At 39.4% G+C, this 22,282-nt stretch overlaps 1 protein-coding gene across 1 annotated transcript in view; it reads right to left on the bottom strand.

The window, feature by feature from the left end:
- Positions 1-21,603, bottom strand: part of LOC117341755 (low-density lipoprotein receptor-related protein 1-like) — a 44,481-nt gene extending 22,878 nt beyond the window's left edge. Inside the window, exons 1-14 of the mRNA XM_033903620.1 lie at positions 21,480-21,603; positions 19,054-19,173; positions 17,571-17,693; positions 14,888-15,019; positions 13,773-13,901; positions 13,436-13,570; positions 12,095-12,205; positions 10,787-10,903; positions 7,212-7,383; positions 6,264-6,465; positions 3,393-3,594; positions 2,745-2,867; positions 1,604-1,835; positions 1,183-1,279 (exon numbers count right to left, since the gene is read on the bottom strand). Of these exons, the coding sequence (XP_033759511.1) occupies positions 1,183-1,279; positions 1,604-1,835; positions 2,745-2,867; positions 3,393-3,594; positions 6,264-6,465; positions 7,212-7,383; positions 10,787-10,903; positions 12,095-12,205; positions 13,436-13,570; positions 13,773-13,901; positions 14,888-15,019; positions 17,571-17,693; positions 19,054-19,173; positions 21,480-21,573 (1,989 nt within the window). The 5' untranslated portion in view covers positions 21,574-21,603. The remainder of the gene's footprint in view (positions 1-1,182; positions 1,280-1,603; positions 1,836-2,744; positions 2,868-3,392; positions 3,595-6,263; positions 6,466-7,211; positions 7,384-10,786; positions 10,904-12,094; positions 12,206-13,435; positions 13,571-13,772; positions 13,902-14,887; positions 15,020-17,570; positions 17,694-19,053; positions 19,174-21,479) is intronic.
- Between the last annotated feature and the right edge of the window lie 679 nt (positions 21,604-22,282).

Raw genomic sequence — 22,282 nt, 5'->3', positions numbered from 1 at the left:
AATGCCCCTACACATACCTGTCACACTTACCTTTCCACCTACACAAGCTCAGTAATGCCCCTACACATACCTGTCACACTTACCTTTCCACCTGAACAAGCTCAGTAATGCCCCTACACATACCTGTCACACTTACCTTTCCACCTACACAAGCTCAGTAATGCCCCTACACATACCTGTCACACTTACCGTTCCACCTACACAAGCTCAGTAATGCCCCCCCCCCCCCCCCCGACACATATCTGCCACACTTACCTTTCCACCTACACCAGCTCAGTTATGCCCCCGACACATACCTGTCACACTTACCTTTCCATCTACACAAGCTCAGTAATGCCCCCGACACATACCTGTCACACTTACCTTCCCACCTACACAAGCTCAGTAATGCCCCTACACATACCTGTCACACTTACCTTTCCACTCACACCAGCTCAGTAATGCCCCCGACACATACCTGTCACACTTACCTTTCCACCTACACAAGCTCAGTAATGCCCCTACACATACCTGTCACACTTACCTTTCCACCTACACAAGCTCAGTAATGCCCCTACACATACCTGTCACACTTACCTTTCCACCTACACAAGCTCAGTAATGCCCCTACACATACCTGTCACACTTACCTTTCCACCTAAACAAGCTCAGTAATGCCCCTACACATACCTGTCACACTTACCTTTCCACCTACACAAGCTCAGTAATGCCCCTACACATACCTGTCACACTTACCGTTCCACCTACACAAGCTCAGTAATGCCCCCCCCCCCCCCCCCCCCCCGACACATATCTGCCACACTTACCTTTCCACCTACACCAGCTCAGTTATGCCCCCGACACATACCTGTCACACTTACCTTTCCATCTACACAAGCTCAGTAATGCCCCCGACACATACCTGTCACACTTTACCTTTCCACCTACACAAACCCAGTAATGCCCCCGATACATACCTGTCACACTTACCTTTCCACTTACACCAACCCAGTTATGCCCCTACACATACCTGTCACACTTACCTTTTCACCTACACAAGCTCAGTAATGCCCCTACACATACCTGTCACACTTACCTTTTCACCTAAACAAGCTCAGTAATGCCCCTACACATACCTGTCACACTTTACCTTTCCACCTACACCAACCCAGTAATGCCCCTACACATACCTGTCACACTTACCTTTCCACCAATGTCAGCCCAGTAAATGTTTCCCGACACCCAGTCCATAGTGACATCCAAAACATGCTGTATACTGACACTATCATATAGTGTGTTCCTGGCAAGGTTAAGTAAGGTCAATTAAAGATGGCAATGAAAACAGGCCTTGACCTATCACTACATGATACATAATTAAATGTAAAAAAAAAATATATATATATATAATTTACAATATGGCACACCTTAAAGTCAGTTTACTTTTCTCTGTAAATGTTTACTTGATATGATAAAATTTACATTTTACTCATCCAAAAATTTATCAATTCCAAAGGAGAACCTATAATTCAAAGCTTCATCTCAAAAGGAGCAAAACTTTCATGTATGTGATTAAAACTATCATTTTTTTTATTACCAGTTTTCCATTAATTACTCTAAAACTTACTCTGTGACTTTGTTGGTAAGGACATCAGTGGTTGCCATAGTGATGGTGTCATGTGTTGAATCGCAGTACAGGACAGAGTTGGTACTATGGTCGACCTCTAGGGAGGTAGGAGTACCGTGTGAGGTGAGTGTGGCAGGGAGGAGAAGGTCATGGGTGTAACCAGGCTGCCCCAGGTCTAACACAAGTATCTGTCCCCTGGTACCAATGTACAAGTGCTTAGATCCAGATGTCCCTTTAATGTGATCACATGTATAAACAATTATCAATACTACAATACAAATAACATTATATCATCAAAGATTGCATACTGGTAAACTTAAGAACTAATTTTGTATTTAATGTTCTCATGGGAATGCCACAACATGAACTAGAAAGAGATGTGATTATAACGACTGTAAATGCCATTCAAGACCATGCCTGTCATAATCGTAGTCAAAAGTTCAATGCGAAAATACCTCTTCAATGCTAATACATTCTACTAAGTAAGAACTATCTTTGAGTCTATAATTAAAAAAGGTCCAATATCAGGTCTCTGGGCCTCTTGATTTATTGAGAAATCATTTAAAGATTTTAGCAAAATTGACCCCTGTGACTTTGAATGTAGGTCAAGGTTATTTATTTGAAATAAGAGGCCTATGGCCCTTACTGATCACTCGAGATTTTAAATGATTTAGTTAATTTGACCCTTTGTCTCCCAGCAGATCAGTCATAAACCATATAAACCCTAGTAAAGTGTACCCCCTCCCGAGAGGCAAACATGAGAGCAAGGGTCATGAAATTCACAACTTTGGTAAAAACGATTCTACTTCATTTTGGTCTTAATAATAAGATTTTTGGTTGACCATTGAACATTTCATTGAAATTGGTTCAGGGGTTTCTGAGAAGAAATCAAAAATGTAAATTGTTTATGAACAGATGCCTACAGATAAAAGGCACTTAGAATAGGTTACTTGAGACCTTTTCTCAGATGACCTTAAACTCTTGTTTATTGAAAATAAGTTGTTTAAAGGAAAATGTTTATGTCGAACAACAGCCAGATCGACGCAGAAAATAGGGTGTTCACTTGCCCTTGGGCTAGGTGAGACCATTAGTCGATACTAAACTCATGCAACAGATCAATAAAAGCAGAGAGAATACTTACTGGAACAAGTGTGGTCATCCTGGGTCAAAATATGGTCTGGAGGACACATGCACCTGTAGCCATGTTGACTTGACAGACACACGTGTGAACAGGGAGAATTCTGGCATGATTTATTAGGAGGATCTGTAAATGGTTAACATGTACTCATGTTAAAAGATAAAGTATAAAATGAATAAAAATGATTAAAAGAATTAATAGAAAAAAGTGCAATGATGATAACCCTGGAGGCTCTGGGTTGTGCTAAACAAATGTACTAGAATGATTTATATGTAAAGATGTGTAAGCTAAAGAGGACTTGTAGATCCTATAAAAGCTGTATGGGTATATGTGGTAGTAGTGGGTGCTATCTATTCATTTAAGAGAGAGAATGTACACTTTCTTTTCCTTTTATGTACATATTTGCACATAAATATGTACGCATGCTGCCATTAGTATGAGAATGAAGATACGGTTCCAGTCCCTGTGGTTCCTTAGAAGTCATTTAACAGGGAATGTTTGTATCAGGTGAGCTTAATTGGTATGATATACTATACTTTCACAAAACTTTTTCTTGACTACTAGATCTGGCAATACATTAATTAGATAACTAGTTCATAGGTTCATACAATTTGACCGTGACATAGTGTGTTGGAAAAAAGACTGATTAACCTTCTGTAAATCCATGTAGACTTGGTGATCCTATGACAAGTGATTTGGGATGATGAAGGCCAGTTTTCAGCTGCACAATTTGACGACACCCCTTGTACCAGTTACAGCTGCTCAAGGAACCCTGATGAGCATTGACCCAGTAAAGAATGCCCTCCAACACTGCCAGAGATGACGGGTAATGCAGTCCCAATGACACAACAATCTACAATAAAACAGTCTGTGTTGTAATGTCCACAACACAACAATTTACAACAAAACAGTCCGTGTTCTAACCCCCTCAACACACCAATCTACAACAGAGCAGTCCGTGTTATAATCCCCACAACACACCAATCTACAACAGAACAGTCCGTGTTATAATCCCCATAACACACCAATCTACAACAGAACAGTCCGTGTTATAATCCCCACAACACACCAATCTACAACAGAACAGTGAGTGCTATAATCCCCTCAACACACCAATCTACAACACAACAGTCTGTGTTCTAATCCCCTCAACACACCAATCTACAACAGAACAGTGAGTGCTATAATCCCCACAACACACCAATCTATAACAGAACAGTCTGTGTTCTAATCCCCACAACACACCAATCTACAACAGAACAGTGAGTGCTATAATCCCCTCAACACACCAATCTACAACACAACAGTCTGTGTTCTAATCCCCACAACACACCAATCTACAACAGAACTGTGAGTGCTATAATCCCCTCAACACAACAATCTACAACAGAACAGTATGCTATAATCCCCAAAAACACCCAATCTAAACAAAAACAGTGAGTGCTATAAATCCCCAAACACAACCAATCTACAACAAAAAACATTCCGTTTTATAATCCCACAACACACCAACTAAACAGAACAGTGAGTGTATAATCCCCAACACCAATCTACAACAAACAGTCCGTTAATCCCATAACACCCATCTACAACGAACGTGAGTGTATAATCCCACAACACCAATCTACACACACATCTGGTTCAATCCCCACAACACAATCTACAACAGAAACATCCGTGTAAAATCCCCACAACACACCAATCTACAACAGAACGTCGTGTTATAACCCCCTCAAACAAAAATCTAAACGAACAGTGATGCTATAATCCCAACAACACACCAATCTAAAAACCAGAAAACGTGAGTGTTTAAAATCCCCATAACACACCAATCTAAAAACAGAACAGTGAGTGGCTATAAGCCCACAACACACCAAGTACACAAACATTCCGTGTTATAATCCCCACAACACACCAATCTACAACAGAACAGTCCATGTTATAATCCCCACAACACACCAATCTACAACAAACAGTCCGTGTTATAATCCCCACAACACAACAATCTACAACAGAACAGTGAGTGCTATAATCCCCACAACACACCAATCTACAACACAACAGTCTGTGTTCTAATCCCCACAACACACCAATCTACAACAGAACATTCCGTGTTATAATCCCCACAACACACCAATCTACAACAGAACAGTCCGTGTTATAATCCCCTCAACACAACAATCTACAACAGAACAGTGAGTGCTATAATCCCCACAACACACCAATCTACAACAGAACAGTGAGTGCTATAATCCCCATAACACACCAATCTACAACAGAACAGTCCGTGTTATAATCCCCTCAACACAACAATCTACAACAGAACAGTGAGTGCTATAATCCCCATAACACACCAATCTATAACAGAACAGTCCGTGTTATAATCCCCTCAACACAACAATCTACAACAGAACAGTGAGTGCTATAATCCCCATAACACACCAATCTACAACAGAACAGTGAGTGCTATAATCCCCATAACACACCAATCTACAACACAACAGTCTGTGTTCTAATCCCCACAACACACCAATCTACAACACAACAGTCTGTGTTCTAATCCCCACAACACACCAATCTACAACAGAACATTCCGTGTTATAATCCCCACAACACACCAATCTACAACAGAACAGTCCGTGTTATAATCCCCTCAACACAACAATCTACAACAGAACAGTGAGTGCTATAATCCCCACAACACACCAATCTACAACAGAACAGTGAGTGCTATAATCCCCATAACACACCAATCTACAACAGAACAGTCCGTGTTATAATCCCCATAACACACCAATCTATAACAGAACAGTCCGTGTTATAATCCCCTCAACACAACAATCTACAACAGAACAGTGAGTGCTATAATCCCCATAACACACCAATCTACAACAGAACAGTGAGTGCTATAATCCCCATAACACACCAATCTACAACAGAACATTCCGTGTTATAATCCCCACAACACACCAATCTACAACAGAACAGTGAGTGCTATAATCCCCACAACACACCAATCTACAACAAAACAGTCCGTGTTATAATCCCCATAACACACCAATCTACAACAGAACAGTGAGTGCTATAATCCCCACAACACACCAATCTACAACAGAACATTCCGTGTTATAATCCCCACAACACACCAATCTACAACAGAACAGTGAGTGCTATAATCCCCACAACACACCAATCTACAACAGAACATTCCGTGTTATAATCCCCACAACACAACAATCTACAACAGAACAGTGAGTGCTATAATCCCCACAACACACCAATCTACAACAGAACAGTCCGTGTTATAATCCCCACAACACACCAATCTACAATAGAACAGTCCATGTTATAATCCTCTCAACACAACAATCGTCGCAATTAACAACAGAAATTGATAGTCAGGACAAACAACCTACCACAATAGAACATTAGTAGAACATTGGGCTAACGATAAACACAAAGTATGACGCCCAAAATTAGGGAGTATAAAAGAAATGAAAATTGGTGACTGATTTTATTTACCCGTCTGTTAGATCCGTCCAGGCCAGAGCTCTCTATTCTGTGTAAACGAAAGTCTGCCCATAACAGTGTTTTCCTTGGCCAGTCTATCACCAAACCTGTTGGATGTTTCAGGCGGTCACCGATGACCAAAGCAGGGTTCCTACCATCTAGATCTGCTGATGTAATCTTTGGTGAAAGTCCCCAGCTTGACCAGAACATTCTCCTGTCAAATAGTGAAATAGCATACCTATGTATAATTATGATAATATTAGAGGGGTGAGATTCAAGCCTCCCAATAAAGGAGGAAAGTTACTAGCCCTACCTGCAAAAACCATTTCATTTTTGGGCTATTCAGACCAAATTCAAAGGTTTTTGTTTTTTGGAAACGGAGTCAAAAAGGGGAAATCCTCTGAAAAGTCTCCTCCCTGTTGTTAACTTCGTAAAATGACATGGTTTTAAGTAGGTATCCATGTGATAGTTTCAATTTCTAAAAAACTACACCATTGAAAAAGAAATGCTGTATCGTCATATACAACCACACAATCTACACTATAACTGCAGAAATGTAGATCAAAATCTATCATATACCTACCTGTATGAAAATTCTTGCAAAATATACAATATAACAAGGGGGTGATATGGGGGCAGGGAGTCTGCTGAAAATCTTGTCCAGTATACTAAATAATGGGGCCAATTTTAAGGAACAATAAGGGAGTTTCCAATATCTTTTCCTGCAGTATACTAGGTATATACAGGGGTGACAACGGAAAAGTTTCCAAAATCTTGTCCCGTAAATACAAAAGACAGAAGGAAAGGAAGAATCCAAAATATTGTAATGTTGAGTGGACAAGGAAATGAATACCCAAAGTCTTATTATCTTATTATGAATTGAAGATCCAATGATTGACTGAACACTGGGTGACACTGTAACATTTTACTTACTATTGGTGAGGTTGATCTGAACTTTACCTAGAATGATGACAGATGATGATGTCTTGTAATTTGTCAAGGTTTTCCAAGACAATGACACAGCTGATTGGTGCTGTCCTAACACAGGCTACTATCTGACCACTGTCTTGGCTGACCAGGTACACGGCATCGGTCATCCAGTCTACGGCTACCCCCTTCGGATTTGACAGGCCTGTAATGGATATGTTTTGATTTGACAGGCCTGTAATGGATGTTTTTTTTATTTAACAGGCCTGTAACTGAATCCTAAATTTCAATACAGTAAATTTCAGTCGATGTGTACGTACACCTCAGAAATGATAAGGTGTACACACACCTGCCAAGTGATGAGGGGTACGTACACCTCAGAAATGATGAGGTGTACACACCTGCCAAGTATGGAGGGGTACGCACACTGGACAAATGATGAGTTGTACACACACCTGCCAAGTGATAAGGGGTACACACACCTGCCAAGTGATAAGGGGTACGTACACCTGCCAAGTGACGAGATGTACACACACACCTGCCAAGTGACGAGGTGTACGTACACATGCCAAGTGATAAAGGGTACGTACACCTGACGAGTGAAGAGGTGTACACACACTACCAAGTAAGGAGGTGTACACACACCTGCCAAGTGATAAGGGGTACGTACACCTGCCAAGTGAGGAGGTGTACACACACCTGCCAAGTGAGGAGGGGTACGTACACCTGCCAAGTGAGGAGGTGTACACACACCTGCCAAGTGATAAGGGTTACGTACACCTGACGAGTGAAGAGGTGTACACACACCTGCCAAGTGAGGAGGTGTACACACACCTGCCAAGTGAGGAGGGGTACGTACACCTGACGAGTGAGGAGGTGTACACACACCTGCCAGGTGAAGGGTACGTACACCTGCCAAGTGAGGAGGTGTACACACACCTGCCAGGTGAGGAGGGGTACGTACACCTGCCAAGTGAGGAGGTGTACACACACACTGCCAAGTGAGGAGGTGTACACACACACTGCCAAGTGAGGAGGTGTACACACACTGCCAAGTGAAGAGGTGTACATACACCTGCCAAGTGATAAGGGGTACGTACACCTGCCAAGTGACGAGGTGTACACACACACTGCCAAGTGACGAGGTGTACACACACTGCCAAGTGACGAGGTGTACACACACTGCCAAGTGAGGAGGTGTACATACACACTGCCAAGTGAGGAGGTGTACATACACCTGCCAAGTGAGGAGGTGTACACACACTGCCAAGTGAGGAGGTGTACATACACACTGCCAAGTGAGGAGGTGTACACACACTGTCAAGTGAGGAGGTGTACACACACCTGCCAAGTGAGGAGGTGTACACACACACCTGCCAAGTGAGGAGGTGTACATACACACTGCCAAGTGATAAGGGGTACGTACACCTGACGAGTGAAGAGGTGTACACACACTACCAAGTAAGGAGGTGTACACACACCTGCCAAGTGATAAGGGGTACGTACACCTGCCAAGTGAGAAGGGGTATGTACACCTGCCAAGTGAGGAGGTGTACACACACCTGCCAAGTGAGGAGGGGTACGTACACCTGACGAGTGAGGAGGTGTACACACACCTGCCAAGTGAGGAGGGGTACGTACACCTGCCAAGTGAGGAGGTGTACACACACACTGCCAAGTGAGGAGGTGTACACACACACTGCCAAGTGAGGAGGTGTACACACACTGCCAAGTGAAGAGGTGTACACACACTGCCAAGTGAGGAGGTGTACATACACACTGCCAAGTGAGGAGGTGTACACACACTGCCAAGTGAGGAGGTGTACACACACACCTGCCAAGTGAGGAGGTGTACATACACACTGCCAAGTGATAAGGGGTACGTACACACTGCCAAGTGAGGAGGTGTACACACACCTGCCAGAAGTGAGGAGGTGTACACACACCTGCCAGAAGTGAGGAGGTGTACACACACCTGCCAAGTGAGGAGGTGTACATACACCTGCCAAGTGATGAGGTGTACACACACTGCCAAGTGAGGAGGGATACGTACACCTGACGAGTGAGGTGGGGTATGTACATCTGACATATGACAAAGTGTATTCATACTAATGTAATGATCTAGATGTCTTCATCCAGATTTTGATGATAAAGTTTTTCAAGATGTTATCATCATGAAAATTACGTCAGTTATACCACGTTTTTTTTTCATCTTAAACCTGGCAGCATTTACATCCTCATTCTGACAGCATCACCTTTAACTTATACAAGAGGTCCAAGGGCTTTAAAGGTCCTCTGACTTTAAAAGTCCTTGTACTATTGTAATATACATACTCAGTAACAAGTAAAATAGTAATTTGGACCGACTCAAAAAATTACACTTGGTCAGGACTATTCCAGAATCATTTAAATTAAGTTAGAGCTGAATCCCACTGGTGGAATTTGAGGAGAAAATCAAACAACAGACCCAGAGGTCCTGCATCGCTCACCCAGTTGCATGTATTTCAGTAATCGTAGCAATAATATTTTAAGTTACATTACAAATATTTGTCTACCTTTTTTTATGAATCTTCCAACTAGGGTTTAAACCAAATATGAGCCAAATCCTGTCATTCTTCAAGAAGAAGGAATTTAAATGGGTTATTTTTTGCAGCATTTCCCCTATTAGGCCCCCTCACTCCAGCCCCAAGGGACCCATACCCTCCATTTATACAAAATTAGATCTCATTTGCCCAATAATGTTTCAGACTAAATTTCATCAAAATCCATTTTGTTATTCAGGACTAATAGGGATTTGGATGATTTACCTCAATTTCCCCTATTGGGCCCGTCTGTCTGGCCCCAAGGGAGTGAGTCACCATTTATGTAAAATCTGTTTCCTTCCCCAAAGGATGTTTCTGAGCGAATTTAATTGATATCTAAGTCATATTTTTATGACTAGTAGCGATTTAAAGCAAATGTTGAATGATGACAGATGGACGGACGCTGTGCCACGGCATAAGCTCACCTGACCTTCGGTCCAGGTGAGCGAAAAAGGTGTTGTTTAGGAAAAGCATGATTGCACAATCATGTTACTAAATGGCCACCATCACTGCCTTGTCAAAAGTTTTTACGAGGCCGAAAAATAATAACACTTTGTTGGCTCCCCTTCCTTAACATCCTCACCAATTTTCAGCTCAATGGCACCATTTGAACTTGAGAAGAAATGTAAGTGGAAGATGATGGCCATCTTGGATTTCAGACCAATCTCAGAAAAAACAACATAGGACATATCAGGCAAGATAGAGCTTGGTACTACTGGTGGAACTTGAGAAGTTTGAAATGTGAAATTTTTCAAAAGGTGGAGAGCACATGGCACACATCTACGGAAGAAGCACAATGACTATAGGCCATCATAACCCTTCGGGTCAAATGACCTAAAAACTGGTAAATGGACAGAATTTGCTGCTTTACAATCTACCTTTACTTTTTAATTTTCATGATGAAAACATCTTAGAAAAACTTAATCATCAACACCTGGATGAAGACATCTAGATCATTACATTTGTATGAAGTTTTAACATATCTCATCAGCAACAGAAGGTCAGAAGTTTAATACGTGTATATACCAATGTCCACCAGGGTGTGAGTTTTCCAGGTTCCTGACTGTCCCACATGTCCAAACAGTACCCGGTCTGAAGTCTTGTTGACAGCTGTCCAGTATAAGTTATCATTAGGTCCAAAATCTGGAATCAAAAGTGGAACTCAAATAACATCATTCATCATCATCATTTTGTTTAGCAATTTTTTCCCTTTCTTATTCTTATGCAGTTGCTTAATCAATACCAATATCTTTGCCAGTTGAATATACACAGTTAAATATCTGAAACAAGAGGTCTAGCACTTCAACAGTCATCTGATTCTAAAAGACCATTGTACTATTATATAATAGTAGTATACATATTCAGCAGTAAATATAGTGGCACTATTTGCCACGGTGGCCATCTTGAATTTTTGACCAAACCAAAACAAGCTAATTCGCAGAATTGATATTCCCCGCTTTCCCCCTTTCATGAGGGGGTAATTATATTGTAGGTGAACTCTTTTGAGGTTAGGTTAGAACATGTAATTTTCATGCTGTTGCCACAATTAGATCTGACGTCACCAATGCTATTGAACTGGGTGAGTCATTGTGTTAAGTTTGAAGAGAACTAGTTGGATAATATTTCGATCAGTTAATGTGTGGAAAAAAATGACACTTTTCGTTAACCAAGGGTCATAACTCTGCCAAATAATGTCCGCGAAAAGTGGTGATCAAACTCAGATGAGCAATATAGGCATTTAATGTTGTTACTAAGTTTTTAAAAAAATCTGATAATATTTGTTGCTGTTATAGCACGGAAACGAAGTGTGACAGACGGACAGACAGACGGACTGACACACCCAAATTAATATATCCCCTGTTTCGATGAAAGCGGGGATAAAAAAACAACACTTGGTCAGGACCATCTGACCATTTCAGTTAGAGCTGAATTACACTGGTTAAAATAGGTGTTGTTTAGGAAAACCATTGCACAATCATGTTACAAAATGGCCAGTGTCTGCCATGTGGAAGTTTTCACCAGGCCCGAAAAATAACAACACTAATTGTCCTTCAGGTCAGATAATCTAATAAAAGACTTCACTAGAGAAGTTTCAGGAAGACAGATGACATTCATGGAATGATAGCCAATTCCTTGTTGGTAATGAGAAAATAGATGCGACTATTAAGATTTTTTTTCATATTGCTGGTTCAATTTTTATTGATATTTATTCAAATAAGTTAAATGAAAAGAACCATAAAACTTAAAACTATGGCCATCAAAACTGATCGAGTGGTAGAATATTCTATCTACGGAAATTAATAGTCTATCTTCCAGTCTGTCTTACGGCCTTACCTAGGGCCAATATATCTGGCTGGTCCTCAAACACAGCTGCCCAGTGCCCTGAACGGATGTGATAGGCCAGAACTCCTGTGTTGGCTGCCATGTAAAGTACAGGGTCTGGATCTGTAGGAACAAATATAAACATATTCAGTAACATGTGTATCTGATCGCCAGCACTGAATCATGTGTTTCCTGATCAGTCAAACAGGTTTAAATATCAAACTAAGTAACATTAGAGGCCCATCGTAGTTATTATATATATATATAAGTCACTAGAGTTCTGAAATATTTCAGTAAATTATTTTTGGCCTCACCCATCAATGTGGGTCAGGTGGAACACCCAGGGTAATGAAATTCACAATTTTGGTAAAACACCTTAAGATCCTTCAATCTATTAAGAGCATTTGTTTCTACCATAACTGCATAGGTCTTGAAAAGAAGATTCTTGAAATTTCAGTCAACTTGACCTTTTTTGGCCTCACCCAATAGCCTCCGAGAGCTATTCAGGGCCAATATTATATGCATATAAACCATCAAACTGCCATCCCATACTGATAATTCTATCAATGTTTGAACTATATCCAATGTAAATTTAGCTATATATATATATATATATATACTGCAATATTTTATAAATTACTTCAACTAGTCTAGTTTTAATTTCTAAATATTTCTTTTGTGATTATTAATAGAATATATAGTTATATCTGTGATTCATCCCTTACACTGATATTTTAGTATAGTAATATTCAATCTTCTAAATTTAATTTTAGATCACCGACTTCATTGTACCATTTTAATTCACACTATATTAGTGTATATTCTGTCAATTTTTACCTTTTGCTATATTAGCATTGTATGTATATTCGACTCCTTGTGCTTTAATAATGTCCTTCAGCAACACTTGTGTGATATACAAGCGTTCATTTATAAATCATATTTAAGCTGTGATGATAATTATATATTTATTACATTGTTATATTATATCGTTATTTTAAATTATGCCATGCTTGTGTAAATATATTTGATGCAGGGCCATGTTGTAAACTAGACATTGTCTAAATATGTTACCCTGGTTAAATAAAAAGAAATAAAAGATATTATTATAATGAAGAATGCTTAAAATGTGATTTAATTCTCAACTACAGTATAGTTTTACTCTCTGTAAAGTTCCCAGGGTCATGAATTTCACAAATTTACATGTCACAATTTTAGGAAAGCACCTTAAGACCTTCGATTCTCTCTTATCTGGGTCTTGAACATTTTTTAGGAAGATTTTTTAAAATTTGACCCCTTTTTGCCCCGCCCCTCAGGCCCCTGTAGACTACCTAGTTATTCCCCAGCTGTACTAACCTTGTACTCTACAGTATGTGTTGTTCTCCAGTCTGTAACCTGGGAGACAGGAACAAGTAAAACTTCCATTGGTGTTGGTACACACCTGCTGACAGGGTGACCTCCCCTGACGAGTGGTGACACACTCATCAATGTCTATAATAATATAACAATCATTATGTAAAGTTAAAACTCACACACCATATTAGCTATTTGTGCTATCACTATTTCCCTTTTATTAGTATTTTAACATTTTATATTCATTCAAATTTTTTAAAACCACATACTTGCCATTAAATCTTTTTATGGTACATCAATGCTGTTTAGATGATAAAAACACCTGTCAATCATATCCTACCTTTACAGGTAACATTGTCAGTCAGTAGTGTGTATCCGAGTTGACAAGTACACACTGGTCCATTTGGTAATGCCTTGCACACCCCAAACTCCCCACATCTCCCGTCGTGACAGGCTTGTCTCGCACTTTCTAAAAGTTAAACATCATGTATTTTATATTAAACATACATCTTACCACACTCTTATGTTTTCATGAGACCTTGATAATCCCATATCTTACTTGTGACCTTGATAATCTCATATCTTACTTGTGACCTTGATAATCTTATGTCTTACTTGTGACCTTGATAATCCTATATCTTACAAAATGTACTAGTGACCTTGTTAATCCAATCTTATCTGTGACCTTGATGTTCCTATATCTTTCTAGTGACCTTGATAAGTCTATATCTTATTTGTGACCTTGATAATTCTATATCTTACTTGAGACCTTGACAATTCTATATCTTATCTATGGCCTTGATAATCTTATATCTTACATGTGACCTAGATAATCCTTAATCTTACTTGTGACCTTGATAACCCTATATCTTTAACTTGCGATCTTAATAACCCTATATTTTACATGTGACCTTGATAATTCTTTATCTTACTTTCGACCTTGATAATTCTATATCTTACTTGTGACCTTGATAATTCTATATCTTATCTGTGACCTTGATAATCCTATATCTTACTTGTGACATTGATAATTCTATATTTTACTTGCGATCTTGATAATTCTATATTTTACTTGCGATCTTGATAATTCTATATATTTCTTGTTATCTTGATAATTCTATATATTTCTTGTTATCTTGATAACCCTAACCCTTAATGTGGCCTTGCTTATCCTTTAATCTTTAAAGATATTTCATCCATTCAAAATGTGACCTTGAAAATCCTACATCTAAAATGTGACCTTGACAATCCTTATATCTAAAATAGGCATGTGCATGGTCTACCTATAATCTTGAATCCTTCTAATCATTATTCACAATCTACCTACATTCATTCTTAAATTTCTGATCAATATGATTCATATTGACACAAATTTCACATTAATACTAACTTCACATTGACATAAAATGACTGTTTTAGAACAGCCATAATACTGAAAACTTGTTCAGAACTCACCACATTTTGGAGACTCATCTGATCCATCCCGACAGTCCACTTGTCCGTTACACACTTTGTTATATAGCAGACAACTCTTACGGTCAGTACACAAGAACCGGTCATGCTCCAGTGAACAGTTCTCTTTTGGATCTGGATAACATAAAGTGTATGTACTTACTTAGTTGATAATTAGAAATTTGTTTTGTGAAAGAAAACATGTCTCCCTACTGGACAGAAATGATCTGTTTCAAATTTCCTTGATTGTTCAAACATTATGCCCTGACAAGATTGTATTCAAAATTATGCACTAAAATGACCTAGCTATGACCTTGAAATAAAGGTGGCAGTGACCCAATCATAGCACATGTTCACTGCTCAGCATCTGTGGGTGATGTATGTTTCGACAAGAAACTTAGTATAAGCATAATTTAGCAAAACACAAGAATGTACTGGTAATTATCAGGTCGGGCACGACCCAACATATGGGCAATAGTTCTGCATTTGAGAAACACTTACTATATTGAGTAATAGCTAAGTTACTCAAATGCAGGATACTTTAAAATAGAAACACAAAGTTCTTTTTATGCATTTGTAACAAAAAAGGGCGTCATATTTTTAACACAAGTACAGTAACTTTTAAGTATATTCACTGAAAAATGTTTAACCTCCCCATAAAAAATAGGAAATAAAAAACTCCACTCTTTTTGAAAAGTGAGAAGAAAGTTCATGCAATATATTATAGAATGACATTCCAATTAGGCTTTCAACTAATTTGTAAATTAATTGGAGAAGCAATAAAGGTTTTATATATCATTGAGGTAGCAATACTACAATAAAACTGTATTACAGGTTAGGTTGGAATAACATTGAGGCTTTTTTGAGAAACTCCACTAAAAACACAACTTTTATTTCCAGATTCCCAGAATATATGGACCAAAAATGTTTATGATAATCTGTAAATGATAGATGTGTCAATGAGATGTCCACTATGTGATCTAACAATTTACCTGCAAGTTTGGTTAAATTGTAAATATATAATATACTAGAGGAAAAAAGAAACGCAAGTTTCTTTTCAATATTATAGTTATTATTTTATGTGATTCTTTAATGATGTGTTCATGGTTTGGGTTTCTCAATTATTTCATCATTACTGTATACATTTTGATGATTTTTGTTGTCCTACCACACGACGGTATTTGAGTAAATACCGTTAAAACCCTATGCCATTTCCCGATCCAAATCAGTAGCATGTGTGTCATCCCTTGGTGTCAGTCGCTGCTCTTGCTCTCCTTAACATTGACCCCATCAATGTGTTATATTGCCCTTCAAGGGATGTTATTCCACTCCTGAATATCAATAAGAGCCTGCATGACTTGACAGACATTATAGGGGATGTAGAGTCTTGCTTCCCAATCTACCTGTCTATAGCTGACTTCCAACAAATGCTTGATTGAGGACTGTGTGGTGGCCAATCAAGAAATTAAACATTGTTCTGAGCCAGAAAGTCACTACAAACCCTAGCAACATGGAGCCTCGCGTTGTCCTACTGCAGCGTAAGGTAACGTTGATGGATAATAGGAAAAACATGTGGTCTCAAAACCCGTTCCCCATAACTTACTACTGTAAGATTACCATAGATTACCACGAGAGGTGTTTTCACACCTGGAGAAAACACCTGGAGATATCCCTACCAATACCATAACAGACCCTCCCTTGAATCTGTTGTTTTCTGTTATGCAAGCGTCAGAATATCGTTCACCACGACGTCGATAGACATGTCAATCTGACCTGTAAAGCATAAAGTGAGACTCGTCAGTGAACAACATGCGATCTCCAATGGTTCAAATGAAACCGATTAGGTACATGTACAAGCAGCCACTGCATTCAACATTGGCGTCGCCTCTGTGTTAGTGGAGGCCCAACATAGAAATGTCATGGCCTTAAAGGAGACTCCCACAACCAATTCCTAACTATTCCTGGACACACAAGCCGACCATGAGTTCCGACAACTTCACATGCCGTCTCCGTCACCATCTGAAATCTGTTACAGAAGTGCGAGATATGCTATCTTGACGTTGCAGCGTAATTAATGGGCATTTGCTCCCGAGACAGTCACCCAATCTCCCTGTGGCTCTGAGACACCCAACTAAACAGCATATTGTTGTCTCATGTGTATATTTCTGGGCTACATGATGTTGCGAATGAGCCTGCATTATTAGAACAATAGCCCTATACCCTACCCCTGTTAACTTCACTTAATCTCAGCATTTTGCTGTACAATCACTTCGAAAAGAAATGTGTAATTTAACCGATCAGTGTACTATTCCTGGGACCAGTATTTGATTTGTAATGATTTACCAGCACATACTGTGCAAGAGTCCCCTGGATGTACACTTTCTTGAAAAATCTGCCAAAAGCATGCAGTGTTGAACGGGTCACAGCCGACTAAATTATAACTGAAGAACATTTTCACAGTGCACGGATGTAGCTCAGTGTGAAATTTTATTGAATTTAGACCATGTGTCTAACAGGTATATTAGGAAAACCAAACTTGCATTTCTTTTTTCCACTTGTATACTTAATTTTTGAGGAACAGATGTATACACAAAAGTTTGAAGTGAAATGTTGACAACACTACCATAGGCACCAGAAATGTAAAACAATAGTCTCGCCTATCTTAGGCTGGACAAAAATGACTTACCACAGACAAGTTCATCAGATCCATCAAAGCAGTCGCTGATACCGTCACAGATGAAGTCCCTGGACATGCATTCATCAGACTGAGAACAGGGGAAGTCACTCTGGTTTGTACAGTTCCTAATCACTAAACATATAGATGTCACTTAAATGTCAACTCAATACCAGGCTTCTGGCTATACTTGTGCTTTGATAGCATTAAGACCTCCATGTAGGAGAGATTGGGGAAAGGAAGCAAATCATATTGGGAAACATGGTTACCAACTAAGTTCAATAAAATTAAGGAACAAATAAATAAAAAAGCAAAGGATATAAACTCAATATCAATGTGACCTTGGCATTTGACCTTGACAAGCTTTATAACTTAAGTGACTTTGGTTCACACAATAACTCAAGTTTATAATTCAAGTAATTAAAACACCCAAAAGCTCATGCAGTCACTTGAATCTACGGTGTGAACTTGACATTCATTTAGATCTACTATGGTGTGAACTTAACATTCATTTAGATCTATAGTGTGAACTTGACATTCATTTAGATCTATAGTGTGAACTTGACATTCATTTGGATCTATGGTATGAATTTGACATTCATTTAGATCTATGGTGTGAACTTGACATTCATTTGGATCTATGGTATGAACTTGACATTCATTTAGATCTACTATGGTGTGAACTTGACATTCATTTGGATCTACAGTGTGAATTTGACATTCATTTGGATCCACTATGGTGTGAACTTGACATTCATTTGGATCTACAGTGTGAACTTGACATTCATTTGGATCCACTATGGTGTGAACTTGACATTCATTTGGATCTACAGTGTGAACTTGACATTCATTTAGATCTATAGCGTGAACTTGATATTTATTTTGATAAGAAATCTGGTCAGTTGTTTTATCATTTCATTTCGATATTGACGCACAGAATCTATTTAGCAATATACATCTTCCAAATTCAAGGGTTCCACTTTCAATAGAGTAATAACTCACTATTATGTTATAATGGAAGACTGTATCTTGGGTGAGATCAGCTTAGAGCAAATTAAAAGCTAAAATAACATATTTCAGAATGCTATAAGTGGGAAATTTCGAAGTCAACAAAACAACAAACACACAGCAAAATTCTGAATAGATTTTCAGCTGGAAACTCTCATGGCTGCTGTCTATCCAACCTTGTGGGTGACATAGTACTATTTCATTGGTATATAATCAAATTGTGTTAATTATCTCTCTCATACAAGATATTAGGAACCTCACATCAGCGTGAGGGTGTAGTTAATTTGGAATTGATCAGCTTTATTTTATTTTCATTGATTTGGCCATTACAGATCAAGAATTAAACCCTGGGACTTAGAAGTTACTTCATATATGAACCACACATTAGTAAGTGACAGAACTACATGAAAAGCTAAGAACGAGCCAGGTGGAGAGGAACCATAATTCCTGTACTAAAATATAACTGACAAATACATTGTATAGTTACCACATAACCTCTCATCAGAATCGTCCGGGCAGTCCAATTTCCTGTCACAGAAGCTGGTCTTAGGGATACAGACACTGCCATCATGACATCTAGCCTGGCCGTCTTCACACACTTGAGTGTCTTCACACATAAGAAAAGGACACTTTAAGTGTATTGTTGAAAATGTTACTTTTCCTATCATTATTTCCATATCATCAACACATTTCATTTTTTTGCTTTAGTAAATGTAGTGGAACTATCTTCTTAAACTGGTAAATGTTGACTGGGCCTAAAACCTTAGGGGGAGGGAAGGTGTTCTAAGGACTGATCTAGGAGGGTAAATGATGGTGTGTTGAGGACTGATCTAGGAGGGTAAATGATGGTGTTCTGAGGACTGATCTAGGAGGGTAAATGATGGGTGTTCTGAGGACTGATCTAGGAGGGTAAATGATGGTGTGTTGAGGACTGATCTAGGAGGGTAAATGATGGTGTTCTGAGGACTGATCTAGGAGGGTAAATGATGGTGTTCTGAGGACTGATCTAGGAGGGTAAATGATGTTCTGAGGATTGATCTAGTAGGTAAATGATGGTGTTCTGAGGACTGATCTAGGAGGGTAAATGATGGTGTTCTGAGGACTGATCTAGGAGGGTAAATGATAGGTGTTCTGAGGACTGATCTAGGAGGGTAAATGATGGTGTTCTAAGGACTGATCTAGGAGGGTAAATGGTGTTCTGAGGATTGATCTAGGAGGGTAAATGATGGTGTGTTGAGGACTGATCTAGGAGGGTAAATGATGGTGTTCTGAGGACTGATCTAGGAGGGTAAATGATGGTCTGAGGATTGATCTAGGAGGGTAAATGATGGTGTTCTAAGGACTGATCTAGGAGGGTAATTGGTGTTCTAAGGACTGATCTAGGAGGGTAAATGATGGTGTTCTGAGGACTGATCTAGGAGGGTAAATGATGGTGTTCTGAAGACTGACCTAGGAGGGTAAATGTTGGTGTTCTGAGGACTGATCTAGGAGGTTAAATGATGGTGTGTTGAGGACTGATCTAGGAGGTTAAATGATGGTGTTCTGAGGACTGATCTAGGAGGGTAAATGTTGGTGTTCTGAGGACTGATCTAGGAGGGTAAATGATGGTGTTCTGAGGACTGATCTAGGAGGGTAAATGATGGTGTTCTGAGGACTGATCTAGGAGGGTAAATGGTGTTCTGAGGACTAATCTAGGAGGGTAAATGATGGTGTGTTGAGGACTGATCTAGGAGGGTAAATGATGGTGTTCTGAGGACTGATCTAGGAGGGTAAATGATGGTGTTCTGAGGACTGATCTAGGAGGGTAAATGATGGTGTTCTGAGGACTGATCTAGGAGGGTAAATGGTGTTCTGAGGACTGATCTAGGAGGGTAAATGATGGTGTTCTGAGGACTGATCTAGGAGGGTAAATGATGGTGTGTTGAGGACTGATCTAGGAGGGTAAATGATGGTCTGAGGATTGATCTAGGAGGGTAAATGATGGGTGTTCTGAGGACTGATCTAGGAGGGTAAATGATGGGTGTTCTGAGGACTGATCTAGGAGGGTAATTAAATGATGGTGTCCTGAGGACTGATCTAGGAGGGTAAATGATGGTGTTCTGAGGATTGATCTAGGAGGGTAAATGATTGGTGTTCTGAGGACTGATCTAGGAGGGTAAATGATGGTGTGTTCAAACTTGATACAAGTTTAGCAAGAAGCATTATATTGGCCCATGGTCAGATATTTATTCACAACTTCTTTCAATTCCAACATATACTGTATATTACAACATGTGACCTTGAAAGTGAAAATAATTCAATTAAATTGAACAAAACTGTCCATCCCAGCATGCTGCAGATAAAACTTATCATTCTGGTCTGTTATTTATTACTGTTCAAAAATCTCACTGGATTTGATTTCTGTGATCTAGAAAATGGTCCGAGGTAAGAAAAGACCCTACATTTATAACTCATCATACTAATTCAAGCGAAACTAAAAAAATGTATGACCCCTGTGACCTTGAAAATTGGTCAAGGCCATACAAGCATGGTTGCCCACCCCTATATAGGTTCCGACGAGTCTATGATCATTAAAATTTTGTAAATCGACCTACCGGGGTATCAGTCCCTTTCCTCCAACTACGACAAACTGACCATGTTTAACAGTTTACTTTTGAAGAATCACTGAGCTGAGAAGAATTCGATCATAAATTGGGCATGCACTGCCAAGTGAAATTATGAGACATGGTCATTTGAACAAAACACAAGATGTTGAAATTTAGAACTGGATGGCGATCCGAAAGATCTAATTTGACAGTTTAATTTATGATAATATGTGAATGTTCGTATTTAAGTAATGCAATAGCACTGTCTACGTGGTGGGACAATAGTATCTACTGGGTATGGTTAGATGAGTGAAGAAATACAAAATACCATTTTGTTGTCCAGGTGGTGATATGGCCGAGACTAGTACTCCTATTGAGACGATCGACTGCCATAAGAGACAGTATTGGAGCAACCCAGCCATGGTCAAGTTCCCTGTCACGACACGTTCACCTCCGCCTCCCCGCCAATATCACTGCGACCCTTGACCCGAAGTCACCCACGTGTTACACGTGCGCTGAAACAGCACGTTCAGTGTGCTTTTCTGTGTTTGGTTTTCAGTATAATGCAATTCATTTATGACAATATCAGTTTAGTAATTTATTTTAATGTGGCTTCGTAACATTTTTTCGGTCATTTTATAGGCATTTTGTGAATTTTGACACGTCCACGTGCCTTCTTTCCACCACGAACGTCCGTGTCTCCTTGAACAAAACAAATATGTATGCGCGTAAGGGCGTGTGTGCGCGTGTATTATAATAAAAATGAAATAACGTTGACCTGATGAGAAACGGAACTAAACGCAAGCAATGTGTAGATAAAGGCGAAATCGACACGAATGTTCCCCTATTTCATAAATGGACTAAAATGACAGTTTTCTTTGTTTGCTTGGTGCCTCGACAGTGGATGCTGCAATATGGTGATATCTGTCGGCAATAAGGTGATATCTGTCAGCGACATGGTGATATCTGTCGGCAATATGGTGATATCTGTCGGCAATAAGGTGATATCTGTCGGCGACATGGTGATATATGTCGGCAATAAGGTGATATCTGTCAGCGACATGGTGATATATGTCGGCAATATGGTGATATATGTCGGCAATATGGTGATATCTGCCAGCAATATGGTGA

The sequence above is a fragment of the Pecten maximus genome, chromosome 2 (assembly GCF_902652985.1).
Source record: "Pecten maximus chromosome 2, xPecMax1.1, whole genome shotgun sequence".
Classification (NCBI taxonomy): domain Eukaryota; kingdom Metazoa; phylum Mollusca; class Bivalvia; order Pectinida; family Pectinidae; genus Pecten; species Pecten maximus.
The sequence above is the reverse complement of the archived record's forward strand: the minus strand, read 5'-3'. Positions and strand labels throughout refer to the sequence as shown.